Below are 17,275 nucleotides of genomic sequence, written 5' to 3' on the forward strand. Positions count from 1 at the left end.
CCAGCTCAAACAATTATTCTTAATCCATTTCTAACAGTTTTATATTTCTGATCTATCAAAACATTACAAGTTGAGAGTACAGGACATTTTACCTGTGACAGTGAACTTTTCTGTTGTCATGACAACTTCCTCCTCATCTGCAGTGAAGAGCAGTCTCCCTCCGTCTCTACTCCGCACCTCCAGCTTCTGACACTGGGCCTCCACAGCCTCAGGTCCTGCAGAGATGAGATCGATGTACCGGTTGTGGAATAAAAAAAAGTACTATAAACACTGTTGACGGCATTTATAAGAATTCTACCTTTCTATTTTAATTTAGGTCTGCTGCATTGTTCAATATTTGATGAACACACCTGTACTTTAGTTTGATAATTAACAATTAGAAACAGATTTTCCACCTAAAATGTTTTATTAGTCTGCATTTCTAACATAAATGTTCTCTTTGTAAATGGTGCTGTCAAGTAAAGGTTGCCTTTTGTTCTTCTGGCCTCGCAAATCAGCTTTAGGAAACTATGTTTGGGAATGTAAGGCTATTAGAAAACTTGCAATACTTTGTCAAGTGTTTGCTCTGTAAATGAAAGGCACTCAACAAAGCTGGATCAGCCATGCTTTTACAATAAGTGGAGACAAATCAGTAATCTGTTCCACTGGTGAAATATATTAATTCCTATTCTCCAGACTTTGGTGCTTTTCCACATGTGCATGCAGAAACTTTTAACGTCTCTCTCTCTCGCTCCCTCCTCTTCCTCTCTCTACCATTAATCCACAGACTGCGACGGCTGGGGAATTTAATTATTCTCGCCAAGTTTCATCTCATTTCAGACAAAAATGCACTTTCTACAAAAGCAGGCGCTAATTTTTGGAGGAAGGTCAAGCGTGACCAAAAAGTGTCATATCACCAGTCTTGTCAAATCAGCATCAACTCTCAACTTATGTTGGCTAAGATCAATAGCTATTAATGTTAATAAGGAGGTCATTTGCTTTCCAGTGGTCATTAATCATGTAAATGACTTTGGTAATTTGGACTGACTGATGGTTGAACTTGATGATAATAAGAAGAATCCATTGCCCTTTCAGTAAGTGCATCAAAGGTTAGTGTCTGGTGACTACAGTCTTTTACAAGAAGACAATTAAAGACAATTAAGAGATGAATTGTTGTGCTAATGTTGATTAAAGTCATTTATTAATAGGATTGATTGGGTAATTAACAGCTAGAGCCAGACTGATCTAAGATCACTTTTTAATAAGTTGTACATACAAAAAGAGAGCTAGTCATAGCTGTAAATAAATCTGTCTTCCAAATGACACTGGGGCACCAAACTGTTGCTCTAGGTTTTTAAACTACCTCCAGGCCACACCCCCTGACAGTGATGTCACAGCAGGTTTTTCCCAATCACGTGCGTGATTTAGTGTTTCAGGTGAAATGGCTTCCAGTGTGGATGTGTAGTAAGAACCAGAGACTCACCCACTGTGAGCTGGCCGGTCAGCTGGCCTTGGTTGTTTCTGGCGTTCAGCGTCACATTCTTTTCTGATCGCAAGACCAACAAGCTGTCCTAGAGGAAGCATAAACAGAGAGAGACAGAGAGAGGAAGAAAGAGAAGGAAAAAAATATGTCTTAAATCTTCACTTAAATAGTAGGCAGCAGAATCTTGGCTTAATTCATGATACAAGTTTTGATAAGTAATATTTTTTTATTTATGCGAGTTAAAAACTGAAAAGAGTCCAGGAAGCTGATCTGTAAACTGTGGTGGATGTTTACAACAATTCACCATTTGCCTTTGGGATGCGTTTAGCTGACCTCAGAGTTTGTTCATCTGACGGCTCATTTCTCTTCACTACTGAATTTCTTTTTAGCAAAGTTATTCCATTCACGAAGCTTAACAACTGATTTGGTGAGTTTAAATTGTTATACCAATGTAAACAAAGAGGAAGGTGTTCGATACAAGAATTGCCAATCTACAATAGGTTGTACTGCTTTCCTTGATAAAAACAACTTAATTAAACCACACTGAGTGATGAAGTATAGGTCGAGTTTGAAGAGGAAGGGGGTGGCAGGGTGGTTTAGCTGAAGTGCATTTCCCATCAGTGACAGGTATTGGTGTATCCTTCTCTTCACAGCAGAGACATTGCAACTCTACACCTGTTCTGCTTTCTGGCAGTTTTGCATTTTGCAAGTTTATGGCTGTTTGACATTTGAATGATGGCACACGTGTGAGTTGCTGTGTGCATGCTGAAAAGGCTTGACTCCATCCACCTGTTTTACCTCAGTTGTTCATAATTCTTTGTAAAAGTGAAAACTGCTCATGACACAAAGAATAAATTAAAAATCTGACCAATTTCTTTGTACTGAAAAGTAACTGGTCATTTTATGAAGTCTTTTCCTCTTCATATACCTTGATATTGCATCGTAGATGACTTATGTAATGTGAAAATCCACTGACAGCACACAAAGTTGTTGATTTGAATTCCCGACCTCCTTTTATGTTCTTTTTTCTAATATTGTATTACTGTATTTGTAGATAAAAGTGACATATGTAAGCATTTAGTTATAGTTTGACATTGAGCTAATAACTATGCTGTGATGCAGCGTAATAGGTTTGATTAACTTCCTACTTTCTACTAAAGACGCATCAAATTGTAGCAGATTATCTCAAGTTTGTGCAGTGTGTAACTTCGCAGAGGTCATTCGGTTCATTTTCATTCCCTGCTTGCTCCTCCCCAATATAAATGCGCATCATGAACACAAGTTCTCCAAGAAGCATGGCATCGTGAAGAAATTTGAGTTCTTGATTTGAAGTATCCCTTTTAAGAGTTTATAGGTCTTAAACCGTTTCCTGAGGGACCGTTGCTGTTGTTCTCTTCAACACTTCTTTGGGATCACATAAAAGGCTTTTTAGTTGCTGCGCCTGTTGAGGAAGGTCAAGTGCAGATCAGAGTGAATGCACATAAATGGAGCTTGTTGGTGTAGGTGCACTGGGCCCCATCAGACTGAAAAATTACCATTGCTGCTGCTGCTAAGGCAAAGGATGCTTTCCCGCATACAATGAATAACATCACAACTGAAAAGCAAAAGCACAGCACACTGCTTCAATGAAACAGTTTAAAAACAAAGCAACATCATATGACGCTACTGTCTTTCTCTGAGTGAGCCAGTGTAAATAAATTCAGACCTTTAAAGCACAGATCAAGAGCACTGCCATAATCCTAACCAAATATTTGCATAAATATATTTAAATTTTAATTATATTTGTCTGTTGTGCCAGGAGCTAATTTGCATTCTGAGCTGAACAAATAAATGTAAGGAAAAAAAAAAAAAAAGTTGAAAAGGTACGTTTATTATGTCTTAATTTCCTCATTCAAACATCAAATCTTGCAGGCAGGCTCTTTGCAATGCAGGGTACAGGCTGTTTGGGAACATGTTTGCAGGCATATTTAATATTTTTCATATTAAAAGTGACCCCTGTATTTCAGTCTAATACGGATTGGCCAAATTAAATTGGTTCTTGCAAACTCGGTTTGAAGGATGTTCAGATCTTTAAGGCGCTGCTGCTGCTGCTGCTGCTGCTGCTGCAGTTTGCTCCAAAAAGCTTTGATTTGAAATAGTGAGAGTTAGACAAGCGGATGGTTTCAGCCCTCATCTGCAGACTTGGACAGCAGAATTGCTGCTTACAATCGACTCTGTCATGCTTATCCAGTGCAAGTAGGTGAGACTTAGTGAGGGAGAAGTTTCACTCCAATAAAGATACACCTGCATCTGATGCTATTTATAGATCAGTCAGGGTCCCCGGAGACGACAACGAGAGCCAACAGTCTGAACAGCAGAGATTTGATTAACTGTATCTGGGCACTGTGTTGCTGCTTCATACCACACTGTTTTCAGACTGAGGCAGACAGTTGCATGTGAATACATACATAACAATGACTATTTAGGCAGGCTTTTATATATATATATATATATATATATTTTTTTTTTTTTTTTTTAAATACAACAACAGACTAACTAATCACATATCTGGAGGCAGTGCACTTGAACATTTTGACTTCTGCAGTGTCGTCAGCAATATTAGTAGAAGTTGTAGCTGGAGACAGCCAAAAAAAGTCAGGCCGAATTATTCGGATGTACCAATAGAGACCTAGATGTGCAAAAACCATCCATATTGTACATCCCAGGCCCTGCCTCTTTATGTCCACCTACTGTTTGCATCAGTGGGCTTTAAGCGTGTGCAAGGGAATCAAAGGCCGTGGCTGCAGGCTAAACACTCAAGCACCTGATTTTTTTTTTTTCTCCGAGTACATTCAAGCAGACAGGAGGAACTAATAAGTGAAATCTGCTCATGTAGATCTTAATATAAATAAAATATCTGCGTCTCAACTGCCCATGATTTAAATTCACTAGAACACTAAAAGCAACAAATCTGAGTGGACTGACCATTCTGCTCAAAATATGTCACCACTCAAATCTATTTTGACCTCTGTTGTCCTTGAACGGCAGCACAGTATTACCCTAATGAATGTGAAAAAGAGGAGCCATTCAGAGACACAGCACCAATTCCAAAACTCATCTCAGTTGTGTCCTTTTCAAGTGAGTGAACACAAATCTAGACACCACATTAGCTCAATAACATGATATGATTTTGTGGAAAAATGTATACAGATTAGGAAATTTCTCACCAAAACAGTAGCAGAGTTTTGAATGTTTTTGTCAAAAAGCTGCAAAAGAACCAAGATAAAACTTTTCTCTGACAATCAAAATTTGAAAACTGGAAAGCTTCAGGAAGTAAGAAAAAAAAAAGAAAATTGAACAGTGTAGTAAAGTGACTCTAGAGGGTCTAAAGCTAACAATTCAACAATTTTAACCAAAAAGCAGCCATTACACCATCACCAGCAACCAAAATGTTCTCCCAATGGCTGAAAGCCACACTAAATGATCACAGACAATATGTGACAAATACGTTGTTGACTTTGATATTTTTGTATGACAAAAGTGGAAGGAGTAAGAAATGCCTGCTCAATCGTTTGGTGTCACTAACACTTCGAATTATGAACGCAATGTTCTGCTGGCAGGTGGAATTTTAAAGTGTGACAGAGATTTTCAAAAAGCCTGAAATTACAGTCGCTTTGTAGCTTTGAGTTGGGTGAAATTTCAAATGTCAAACTGATCTCACGTGCCTGACATTATAGTATCGTGTAATAGGAACTGTTGTGTCGCAATCATTATTGAAATTTCCAAACATTTGATATTAAGGTTATGCTGTGGACTCTTTCTCATGTTCCCCAATTCAACCTCTTTTTGCCATAACAATTCAAATGTGCCTGCGCTGAGCTGTCTCTACAAGCCGACAGGTGGACGGATGGATAGACAGAAAGATAGATAGATAGACGTGCATAGGGGAAGCCCTTAGGGTGAGAAAAAAAATAATGTACAGAATATTTCATCCATCTGCCTGTAAGCTCTGACAGACAGCTCAACACAGGTATTAACTAAAAGCTGCAGGAAAAAGAGGTTGACATTAGTCTCACACATTAAAACAATCATAATGTTGAGGGTCTGCACTCCAATTTACACTTCACACATTACCCATAATATCACATGTGAAAGAAACAAAGAGGCTCTAATGAAATAAAGTGGAAAGTGGTTAAAATCAACTCTACACTTTACCACCATAATGTGGGAAATATTGTGACATCATTACATAATGTGGTCCATCGTCTATATAGTAAGTGATAGGGCTTGGTAATATTGTTTGAAACAGTATTATGATATTAATAACAGTAACTTGGCAATATCATTATGTAGTCTATAATGATTAGGGCTGAGTATTAACTCATAATACCAACCAGAATGTGTCCATAGCATCGAGGATCAAACTGTTAACTACTGAGAAATGACAGTGGATTCATGGTCAGATTTGCTTATTGTTTGTTGTTTGATAAAATAAAATGTTTTATCTTTTATCTATATGATGCTCACCTAAGTTTGTCCGATTTTGCTCAATGAAAAAGGGGCTCTGAAGAAATATATGTTTATAATTCTCAGAGTTAGACCTGGATTCATTGATTTCTTTTTTTTTATCACTTCAGGGTAGCACAGCAAGCTGGAAACAAAACACTGACATATTATTACCTTGGAAAGGTCATGGTGAACTGTCCAAGTAAAGAGAGACACAGAGTAACATTAGCATTCCTTTGGAGTCGTGTTTCTGGCCACCTGGTTAGAGTAAGTCCAATGTTCACTTTCTTTTTAAGTCTCTTTTTGGTCTCCTCCAATCCCTCAGGGAAATATCCGCCTCTTTAGCTGCTAAATTATATTCACCAGCTAGATTTTAAAGCCTTTTCTCTGACAACAGTTGCCTGGAGCAGCTGGAACGACGCTGACAGGAGATGTGAAGGTGAATCAAAACAACAAAGCTGGAAAACCAAAAGAATGAACTAAAAGACCCAGAAAAGCTTTACATAGCTGAGAAGAACAGCAGAGTTGGGTTAGCACAAACAACCCCTGTCACATACAAGTAGCCATTTGATTCTTTGTTAATATTTTTTTTATCAGTATCAAATATTGTTTTATTGTCAGTAACAAAACTTTGGTATTGTATTAACACTGGGATAGAAAAATGTCAAGCAATACCCAGTCCTGATAATAATAGAACAAAAATAACAAAATAATAATAAAATTCATGTTTAGTGCTATTGTATCATTTTACACATTACATGAAACTAAATTCTTATATATATTAAGACATATTAAACAACAAGATATAGTAAATATAATTAAACTTTGCTGAGAAGCATTAATTTAGACAACAGAAGTTTATAAAAGTGATAACTCATTATGTCAAAATCACCAATTATTGGATTTACAAATGCATTAAAACTAGAATGGCACTCAGTATAGTGACCTCCACCGAAGCCAAACATTGTCAATGCACCAAATTGTACAAACCCATAGATCTCAACCTCATTAATTTGTAAGATTTTTTACAGCAAGATCCAAACTATTACCTTAGCATCTCACAATGTTTAGGAAAAGGACAGAAAAATTCCTGGATCCACAACAACATTTAATGGGTTCTTCCCTGGTCCACCCCACGCCCCATCGCTCAACCAAATTTGGTGCAAATCTGTTAAGTACTTTTTGCATAATCCTGCTGACAAACAAACCAACAAACTAACAGACGTGGGGGAAAACATAGCCTTCCTTGGCGGACGTAAATGTGCATCACCACAAGAGACATGCCCATTCAGATAACGTCTCATGGGAAAAAAACTCCATATTTTTGTCTTTTGTTCTGAAAACTCTACAGAATACAGTTGTTGTATTTGTTATAAGTCTAGCCTGGATTGGCACCAATGTAAACTGTATGTATGCAAAGTTAACAGCGCTCATTTTACAACATGATACTGAAAGCGCTGATTTCATAGGCTACTTAGGCTGTAATGTGCTGCCAGCCATCAGAGTTACGGCCAAAAAACATTTCCACTTGAAAATCACAGATTATGGTTTCGGCAATTGATGAAGAGTCCAAGCACTGATAGATCCATGAGAAATAAAACTAAAGCTACTTGAGTTCAGCTAATTGTCTGTATCGCAGCTTGGACTCTGAATATTAAAAAAACACTATGTTTAACTTAAGATATCTCTGGTGCATTACTACATTCACTGTTTGTAGTAATGGCTTATTGATCAATGGTTGTTATCTGCCTGAAGAACAGCACTGTGCACTGTGGTGTAAACTCATTGGATAACCATAATCCCTGCTCTCTCAGTGCTTGACATATTTCCTCAGGTGAGAAATATTGAGTGACCCACAGAGATTTTTGTCCTGCAAATATCTCTGGTGCCAGTAGATAAGGGGGCCACTGCACAGCCTGTCTGTAAAACAAGACAGTAAAAATGTCTGCAGGTGGTATTGCACTGGGGGATGAAATATTGGCTTTGTCCAATGTTCGACTTGTGCGTCTGCTATGGCCTTGAGGTGTTGGATACTGGTAAGTGCACAAGTGTTATATTTAAATCAACATTTAGCTCCAACTAGAACATCAAAGAGCAAGAGTGGGCAATTCCAAGTTGTTTCTCAATCTGCTGTTGCAAATTGTACCCACTATCGAGCCACTTCCTCCATCGACGTCCCTCAGAAATCAAATTTACATGGAATCCCAGTTTTCAGTGCTTGAAATTGCTTTTCTACACCATGCCTAATCACTGAAAAAGTGGATGATCCAACTGAGCGTCTGTGATTCGTGTGGGAGAAGGATATTTGGATCAACTTTGCACTGGAGCTGTGTTGGTTAATCTACTAAACATCAAAGAGGAGAAAGGAGAGGGAGGAAGTAGAAGAGGAGAATTTATTGCGTGGGCTTGATTGGATATCCAGCAGGGGGACTCTGGTCCCTCTGTAATCGCCTGTAATCTCCTGTAGGGTTGTATGTGGCCTGAGAAGAGCCGAGAGGCAGCCTATTACCCGTTTCCTGCTGATGGGAGGCCCTGATACTGCAATGCTGGGGGATGCCAGGAAATGAGGAGGACGAGGAGGGGAGCACCGGACAGAGAAAGTGTGTAATCTCTCCTACCAGGGTACAAAAATAAGGTAACATCAAAGTATCATCAAGTTAGAACTCGGAGCGAAGTTGGCCTTTAAATGAATTGATCACAACATTCTCAAAACCGAGGGATCAATACCAGCTTGTCTGCAGCTGACAGGAGAGATGTTTCTCTGTGAGAGCTTTTCACATGTGTTTCAGTCGATGGTAGTTATTCCTAGTCCATCAGTGCTACAGAATACTGATCAACAGGCAGCTGGAAGTTGGTGAGAGGAGCAAAGGGAGCAACTTACCCCTCTGGACTGGATCTCGTTCACATAGAGAGGCAGAAGAAACTCAGAGATTCCTTCCAGCCGAATCCCATCCTGGTTCAAATGGAGGTTTCCCATCCCATCCTGAAACATAATCATGATCAGTCAGTGATGTTGTGGTGAGCAGTGTTGATTTTCCTGATTTGATTCAAAAGATTATAAACCTCCCAAAAGCATAAAAAATTGAATCCTGCTGTCGCTGAGCTGCATCAGACAGAGCAGGAGCTGCTGCGTGCCAGACAGGCCAGTGGACAGGCAGCGGCGCTGAGTGACAGGGAAGAAGTAGGACATGACATCGAGGTGACAATGCCACAGACACTCAGCTGTGTCAGGGTGACAGGCTGCATGCAGTGGGAGGCAGACTGAGGAGAGCCAGACTAATCTGGCAGCTGCGGATGTGAATTCATGGAAACCATAAAAGAAGGAACATTTATATATCAAACAGATTAACATGAGTTGGCTTAGTACTAACATGGACTTTAAAATAATAATTATCATTATTAGTAGTAGTAGTAGTAGTAGTAGTAGTGGTGGAAGTGGTAGTAGCAGTTCTCATAGTAATATTTTTTTCCACGTTGTTTAAGCCCTCAGAGTGATTTACGGGGAGATAAAACAGCATCAGACAAAAGAACAACAGCATAATAATGAAAACTCAGTTCATTCACTCAGTTCCAGCTCAGTTTTCAGTGCTACAGCATCATGCTACCTTACATAAAAATTAGGAAGATTTTAATTTAGGGAAATGGGCATCCCAAACTATATGCATTAACAACCTGATTGAAAAAGCCTTGCAGAAGCCTTAAAGGACAATAACATTGATTAGAGGTTTTAGCTCCTTAACAACAAATCAGGTGCACTTAACAGTTTGAGTACAGGCTGCAAATTAGATTCAGTGTATTTTAACCATTGGTCCAGGAAACAATTTCTTTCTATTTATTTGTGTACAGCATGAAAATCAGTTCGTAGGCTCTTGAAAGTTGTAGATCACTGAGAGCAGAGAAAGAGAGAAAGTCTGTGTTGACTTTTAATAAAGTTTTATTGCAGTCTGTTTTCTGCAGTAGATTACCCCATAATTACAGTGTAACTCTGACCAAAGTTAATGCAGACTTGATGTTCACTGTGACAGATTCCACAAGTCAAGTAAACTTAAAGACTCTCATTTTCATCTTGTATAGACATTGATGGAAGAGTAAATCCAAATCCCTAAAACACAGCAGAATGGTTTGCTAAATGGTTAGCTGTGATTGTGATGTAAAGTAAAAGTAATTTATATATGAAATATATAATAATTACAAATATGAAATTACATAAATAACAAAAAACCTTTAATAACTTGGGGGCAAAGTTTTCATGCATTTGCTTTTTGTCTCTGAAAGACTGAAGCATTAGAAGATCCTATTTAATGAGCACTTGTGCTTTCTTTAAAACAGTGGATCTTTAGTGGGGGACCTCATGCTTCATTAGTGTGTGTACATAAAATGTCATCACAACTGTTAAACAATCCTGGCTTTCAGTTCATCCTACCAGATCATGTTGCTTTTCTGTCATGAGCCCATTGTTTTACACTTAAATTGATCCCTCATCCTGTTCCAACAGAAAATACATCACATTAAGGGAATGAAAGATTGCAAAGACGGTATAAAGTGAGGTGTGATTCTGCAGCTTTATGGCATATTTTTCACACCACATTTATTCAGGACCTGATTTCAGTGGTAGATAGTTCTGTAGAAATTGGATAAGGTTATGCCTTGCCACAGCACGATGAGCAAAGTGAAGTTTGAGGGCAGCTTTGTGAGGATGTGTGCGAGCAGACGGGCCCAGAGTGATGTGTTTAAAGACTCTACAGTGCTTGCAGCACAAATGGATGGAGACGGTGAATTACAGATTCAGAGTGCAGCAGGGAAAGCTCCATCATACATGGTAGAGAGCCAGGACTGGGGACAAACAGGAGGACAAAGTCAGAGGAGCGGAGGAGGTGGGTGGTGCAGTGTGCAGCTCTTTGTATGTCAGCAACCAGACGTAAAAGTCACTCCTGTGCTGGAGTTGAGGTGATATAGTGGGCGGGAAGAGTTGAGTACATGGCTGCAATCAGTCAGACGAGTAGGTGGGATGCAGGACAAACAGGAGGGCGTTACGACAGCCCAGTCATGACGTGCTGAAGGCCTGGATGAGCCACTCAGTATCAGTGAAAGAAAGAAATGAACAGGTACAGGCAATGTTTCTGAGGTGGAAAAATGACACCTGGCAAGTTTTGGTTTGATAGAAAAGTGGAGAGCCAAGGTTACCCCCACTGTCCTCAACAGGCAGAGAGAAGTTGTGGCATTTATTTTGAGAGGATGTGGATGTGGAACTGGATCGTCACCGCTGAGCTTTACAAGACCACTAAAAGTCAGGACATCTTGGCTTCTGCTGCACAACCTTTTACTTTACTATCTTTTGTGGGTCTCCTATCTTTATAAAAAACCTGTTAAACTATTTCTTACTTGGCATAATAGCATACTTGTTTTGTTTTTTTTTGTCTTGCTGTTTTGCCATCTTCCTCATGAGCATTGCAAGTGGTGTTGTAACATTTGCATTTAAGATGAAAATCCCCACAACTTCTGTAATTTCAAGAACAACCTCATTGTTAAACCAACGCTTATTGGCTGCAGCTATTATCAGGTTTTGTGTTTGATGTCTACGGATAGGTGATCCTATACCCGTCTCGCCAGAAATGGTGAGACGGGTATTCAGGGGGTAGTTGCTTGCGTTTTCAGGGGGGTAGTTGCTTGTGTTTTCTTATTGAGCTTGCCAAGTCCTGAGAGATGGGGATCAGCGAAGTACATTTTCTGGAGCGACACCAACAGCGCTGATAAGGTCTTTTACTCATGACACAGATTGATGGGAGGCGAAGGAGTAGAGGAATGATAGCAATAGTCAGGGGACACATCCGTCACCGAGGGAGGATGCTGCCATTTGGAGTTTGTTGACAAAATGGTAAATTGTGTGCATTGTCCCTGAAAATGTCATGGGAGCTTGCAGCAACTGTCTGTTTGGTTTTTGTCCGAGATTAACACATTCTGTGTCAGCCGGTCCTGCTGCCAAGGCTTTTCTAATTCTTTATCAAATCCAGAAGAGACAAAGCACACAACATGAGAGATGGTGCCTGTAACACATTCCGAATGGGCCTGAATGAATAAAGTCTTCCAAAGAAAGAAAGAAATAGACAAAGAAAGATTTTAGCATAAGGGTGCAACATAATAGATGTGAAAAAAAGTAAAGGGCTCTGAATATTTTCTGAATGCCCTGAAACTTTATTTGCCCAACTGACTCGGCCTCATTTCGAACAAGGCCATGCTGTACTCACCACTGAGAAATTCATGACTTTTATGATCCAGACAGTGAGGGCCAGGTTAACTATCATGGTGACCAAGAGCAGCAGAAGAAAGAAATAGAGGCATCTTTTCCTCCAGCCGTACAGACCCACTGGGTAGACGGCATCACAGCCTGCCCGCTGGAGGTGCAGGGACTGGGACGCGAGGATAAACTGCTCCTGGGTAATCTGGAAAACAAAAACACACACAGACAGGAGCTTTTATGTTAGCTGGTGGCCAAGGATATATTCATTTCACAAAAGTAATCACATATTGTAAGTGGTTATTACCACTCGCAAGCACCACTAAAAATGACTGAGCTGAGGCACGGCTGTGGTATTGTACAATTTCCGAAAAGTGGTGCCAATACAGTACAAAATGGTGCAAGCACACCATGAATGTCAGCTGGGCACAGCCTGAAACATCAGTGCTTGGTAATTAAATTGAATGAGAGGGAGATTTGAATATGTAATACGCTTATTTTGAGAAAACAATTACAATCTTCTGTCACTGGTAACGTTTGTAATGACAGACACATCAGGGCTGAAACACTTTAAGAAACTGAACCAGTAGCAGGGTAATCCATCAAGCCATGTGCATTAAAGACAAGGTCATTTGGGTGACTTTATTTTATCCAAAGAGATACTAAATCAGAGTGCCCATTATGTTTCATTCCACTGCAGGAAAGAGGAATTACCAGTCAAGATTCATTCTGACAAGTTAGTGATCAGTTGTGGGAATACGAGGCCCAGAAGTAGAAAAGCTCTTAAACAGCAGTTTTTCATTTCCTTGTTAAGTCAAACAGAAAACTACTGCTAAATCTAGATTTTATTAACTAATCATGGTGATTAATGTAAGTTCCACTAGTGGAAAGCAAGGCATTTGACATTTCTGCTTGTATTTATGCGTTTTACAATTAAAATTAATTTGTATGGATTCAGCATGTCACAGCTTTGTTTTCAGTGCTAATTATTGTTGACATTTTGTCAAACTGGATCTCTGTGTTCACAAAGAAAGTCACCATGATTGACAGCTTCCTGCAGCCCACCTGTTAACTGCTCCCCTCAGCCTGAGATCTTTATAATGTTACTGCCCATCAGCCTTTCACAGGAAAATACTACACATGCCGCGCAGCACACCAATGAGGCTTTATGGACCTATGTCCACCAGAAGATGTGAAACAGATAGAAGAGGGTTGTCATGGTGGTCAGTTCATGGCTTAAGTAAATGGCAGGCTTCATATATTAAATTTCACTTTATGGACAAATCACAAGCCACTTTTCATCCACTATAGTGGAGTCATGAAAACATGAGGTGAATTATGAGATGCCAGAAAATGCTCTCCACTCTCGTTGAGGACCGAAGTGCCTGCCAGCCACTGAGAAGCTGCTACATGCAAGCTCTGATCTGAGATCAGAGAGGATGATGTCTGTCAAGTGCGGCTGTCCAGGCGAGGGCGAGCAGTTGCTGTTCTCCAGCCGATCGTGACCGCGAGCTGACAGTGTGAAACTCCTCATCACAGGTTGCGGGGCTGGCTGAGCTCTGAACTGCTCTGCTCAGCTGTTGATGGGATGACTTCACACGCAGCCTGCCATCCCACTCTCTTGCACAGATAATGAATAAAGCAAAGCTCCTGCTCGTACAAACCGAGATAAAATGTTGAACAGCAGCAGCAGAATGTTTTATTTTGTCAAATTATGTAAAGGATTTCTTTCAAAGTTTTGAATACTTGCACAGGAGCAACTATTAATTTATCATGTCTGTATAAAATGCTTGAAACACACATCCATAATTGACACACCTGAGCAGTTTTCCCCTGAGGGACTCCAGCAGTGTAACACAAGCATAACTCAAGTCAGAATCTATGCCCCACATCCTTTATTCACACTAAGCGTGTCATTAGCATAGGACGCTGATGGCAGGTATCATTAGATTGTACGTTTTCATGACAGGTTCTCATTAACCGTGGCAGAGCAAGCAAAGACTTTTTAGCTCAGCAAGCAAAAGACTTTACCACAGGAGGAACTAAATTACTTAACCAAGGTTTAATTAACAGCCAGGACACAGAATCCCAGCCTGTGGTGGTATTTACTATTGTAGCTATAAATCAATCTCTGTCGAGGGCCTGCAGCTGATCGGTTTTAGTGATTATAAAACCACAGACACTGAATCCATTTTTGTAAAAATTGTATAACTGTGTGTATCAGGCAGTGTGTGGTGTATTGGCTGGCAAAGGGCTGGTGCTAGAAATAGGCATGCACCCTTGAAGCTTTCCAGGAATTCAGAGAAACACCTGCATTTTCAGACACTTATCAAATGCAGGAGGCTTTACTTTGTGTCCATTTTCATAATTGATTAATTTGCAGATTACATTCTCAATTAATCCATTAATCACTCAGAAAAAAAGCCTAATGACACATAATCAAATGTTACTATTATGTAAGACCAAGAAAAGCATCAGATGTTCATGTTTGAGAAGGTGGAACCAGCCAAGGTTTAAGATTTTTGTATGAAAATGTCTCTATAATCACAATAGTTGCAGATCAATATTCTGTTACTTGATTAATCAATTACATAACTAATCCTTACAGCTCTATTTTACGTAGATCCATGATAGAGCTGGAACATTAAGTTGATTAATCAATCAGTCGATCAACAAAAAATGAATCTTTCACTCTTTCAGTCATTTTTCAGGCAAAATAGTCAAATATTCTCTGGTTCTAATTTCTCACGTGTGATGATTTGATGTCACATGTGACAGTAAAGTGGATTCCTTTGGGTTTTGGGCTGTAAATGAGATAAAACAAGCAATTGAAATGTGTCATCTCTGTTTCTAGAAAAGATAGCAGGCGTTATTTACTATTTTCAGCAGAAAAGAATAATCAAAACTGTACAATATTTGCAAAATATTTTCATCAAATAATGTGCTAGTATTTTACTGACAAATTTTAAAACATAATGTTTGCGCAGTGCACTGAAGCCTATATTTCCATATCTTTCCCATTACTGACAACATTGCTTGGAAGAGCATGAGTAAGTGGACAATCTCTAGTGGACAGGAGTCTCCACAGCCTCATCACACCTTCATCCACTCTTAAAGTGTTTGCTTAGACAAACAGTTTAGGTCACATCGAGAAAGTGGTGGCAGATGTCTCACAAATGGATGTTGCGACTTTGCAGCAAATACAAATGACCCATATCACTGGCCTAGAAATGTCAGTGATTCCAATTTAAGTGGCGATACAGCTGAGGGACAAGAGCACTATGAGAGGTGCTTACACAGAGGCTGAATACAAACTCTTGTTGCAGTGTCACAGAGGACTTCTTCACAACTAGGAAGATGCTTTACATATAACATGTAGTAAAATCTTAAACTGAGCTATTGCTGAGCAGAAAAGATCGTAACACCCTCACACTAAGAAACACTAAAAACTTATATAAACATTTAAAAAAAAAAAAAAAAAAAACAGTTTAAAAAACAGTAAATTTACTAGCCTACAGCCATGCCACTGCTGGACAGATATGGTCTATTTTCAATCCACTGTTACTAGGGGAAACTTCAGCACTTGTAATTTCTATGGCAACCCACTGTTCCCAACACTAGTGGATCCTGTGATTTCTTTGCAAGAGTTTTAATGCATATATTACCCTGGTCGAGTCATGCCTCCTAAAGCTTGGTTATTCACGGAGCAAATGGAGGAGTGCATAGCGGCTGGCGTTTTGTCAATCTGTCATTTCAGCATGCTGGTCACAGCTGACTCTCACAAACATGGCGAACTGGACTGATCAAGATGTCCAACTGCAGCGGCTGTGAGAAACTACTTTGACTTTTAAGAAACAAAACATTGATTACAAAGCAAACTGTGTAGGCATGTCACACTACGTTGAGTCCCATTTATCACTTTATGTCAGCTGTAGGAGGCCTGACAGTTACCTCTTAATATGCACAGGTAGTGAAAATTTAGTCTCCTCATTTCAGATAAATCTCAAAAAACATACAAATAATAATTTTGCATTTGTGATAGTCATTCCAAAAAATAGGAGCACTGTTCAGTTAAAGGTCACTGCAGGGACAGATGGACACTAACAGGTTGGTATATGACAGACATTCAGAAATGAAACAGTCAGAAAGAAAACGCATCTTCTATGATGAAGTCGGCTTCATATTAAGGGATCACAATCAAAAGTATTAGGTAATGTAGTCCAGCCTAATGACTGTCCTCGGCAAAAACTCAAAAAGATTGTCAACCTGGTGGAAGAAGGTAAAAAGTTAAACTCCTGAGCACTGACAGAAAGAACCGAGGCCAGCGAGCCGTCTGTCACCCTGTTTCCTGTGTCAATAGATTATCATGAACAGATGGGTCTGAAATCTCCTCAATGCTACGGATGGTTTACCACCTACAGTCATGATTACATGTTGTTTCTATTAATAGAAACCAAACACCTACACAGCAACTTGCTTCTTTAAGGTACAATAAGCTATAAAACTGCTATTTCTCATGCACTAAGCTGGAAAAGTCCTTGTGGATTTGTTGCATGACCACATTTATCTTTCTATATACTTTGTATGTACTTCATCAATCGCTTTGAAGTTATCTGTCACTTTCCTTATTGCTTTGGGGGTGTTGGGGATGGGGGTCCTTAGAGATTTGACTACAGACATTGCAGCTGGATCCAGCCAAAGCCAGCAATTACCCAGCAGTCCCTACCCACTGCCAGCACGCTTCATCTTCACCAATTAGCGTAGAGGGTGATATTCTACATGCTGTTTTGATCAAACAGTGACATGCTGCAGAGGCAGCAAAATGCAGCTGAGAAGCCCCTAATGAAAGAAAATTAGATGTTATTAATGCCTGATAATGTTAATCAGCAAATCGGCGAGCGCTCTCTCACTCAGCAGTGCCACAGGGAGTCCCACAGGGTTGCCTCAGCTGGAGGTAAGAAAACATTTGAGATGCACTAATGACTGTAAAGCTTGTACTCATCCATCCCGCATATGAACACTGCACAATCGCTGAGGCAGCAGCAGGGGAAACTAATGGACACAATCATGCTACAAGTCTGACAAGCGGTATT

The 17,275-nt window shown here is 39.7% G+C and overlaps 1 protein-coding gene across 1 annotated transcript in view; it reads right to left on the reverse strand.

The window, feature by feature from the left end:
• Positions 1–17,275, reverse strand: part of sgcz (sarcoglycan zeta) — a 31,530-nt gene that overhangs the window by 12,127 nt on the left and 2,128 nt on the right. Inside the window, exons 2-5 of the mRNA XM_023431230.2 lie at positions 12,193–12,387; positions 8,829–8,930; positions 1,463–1,550; positions 93–215 (exon numbers count right to left, since the gene is read on the reverse strand). Coding sequence (XP_023286998.1) covers positions 93–215; positions 1,463–1,550; positions 8,829–8,930; positions 12,193–12,387 — 508 coding nt within the window. The remainder of the gene's footprint in view (positions 1–92; positions 216–1,462; positions 1,551–8,828; positions 8,931–12,192; positions 12,388–17,275) is intronic.

Source organism: Seriola lalandi, unplaced genomic scaffold (genome assembly GCF_002814215.2).
Source record: "Seriola lalandi dorsalis isolate HSWRI2012SDOR001 ecotype SW California unplaced genomic scaffold, Sedor1 jcf7180002054919, whole genome shotgun sequence".
NCBI lineage: Eukaryota > Metazoa > Chordata > Actinopteri > Carangiformes > Carangidae > Seriola > Seriola lalandi.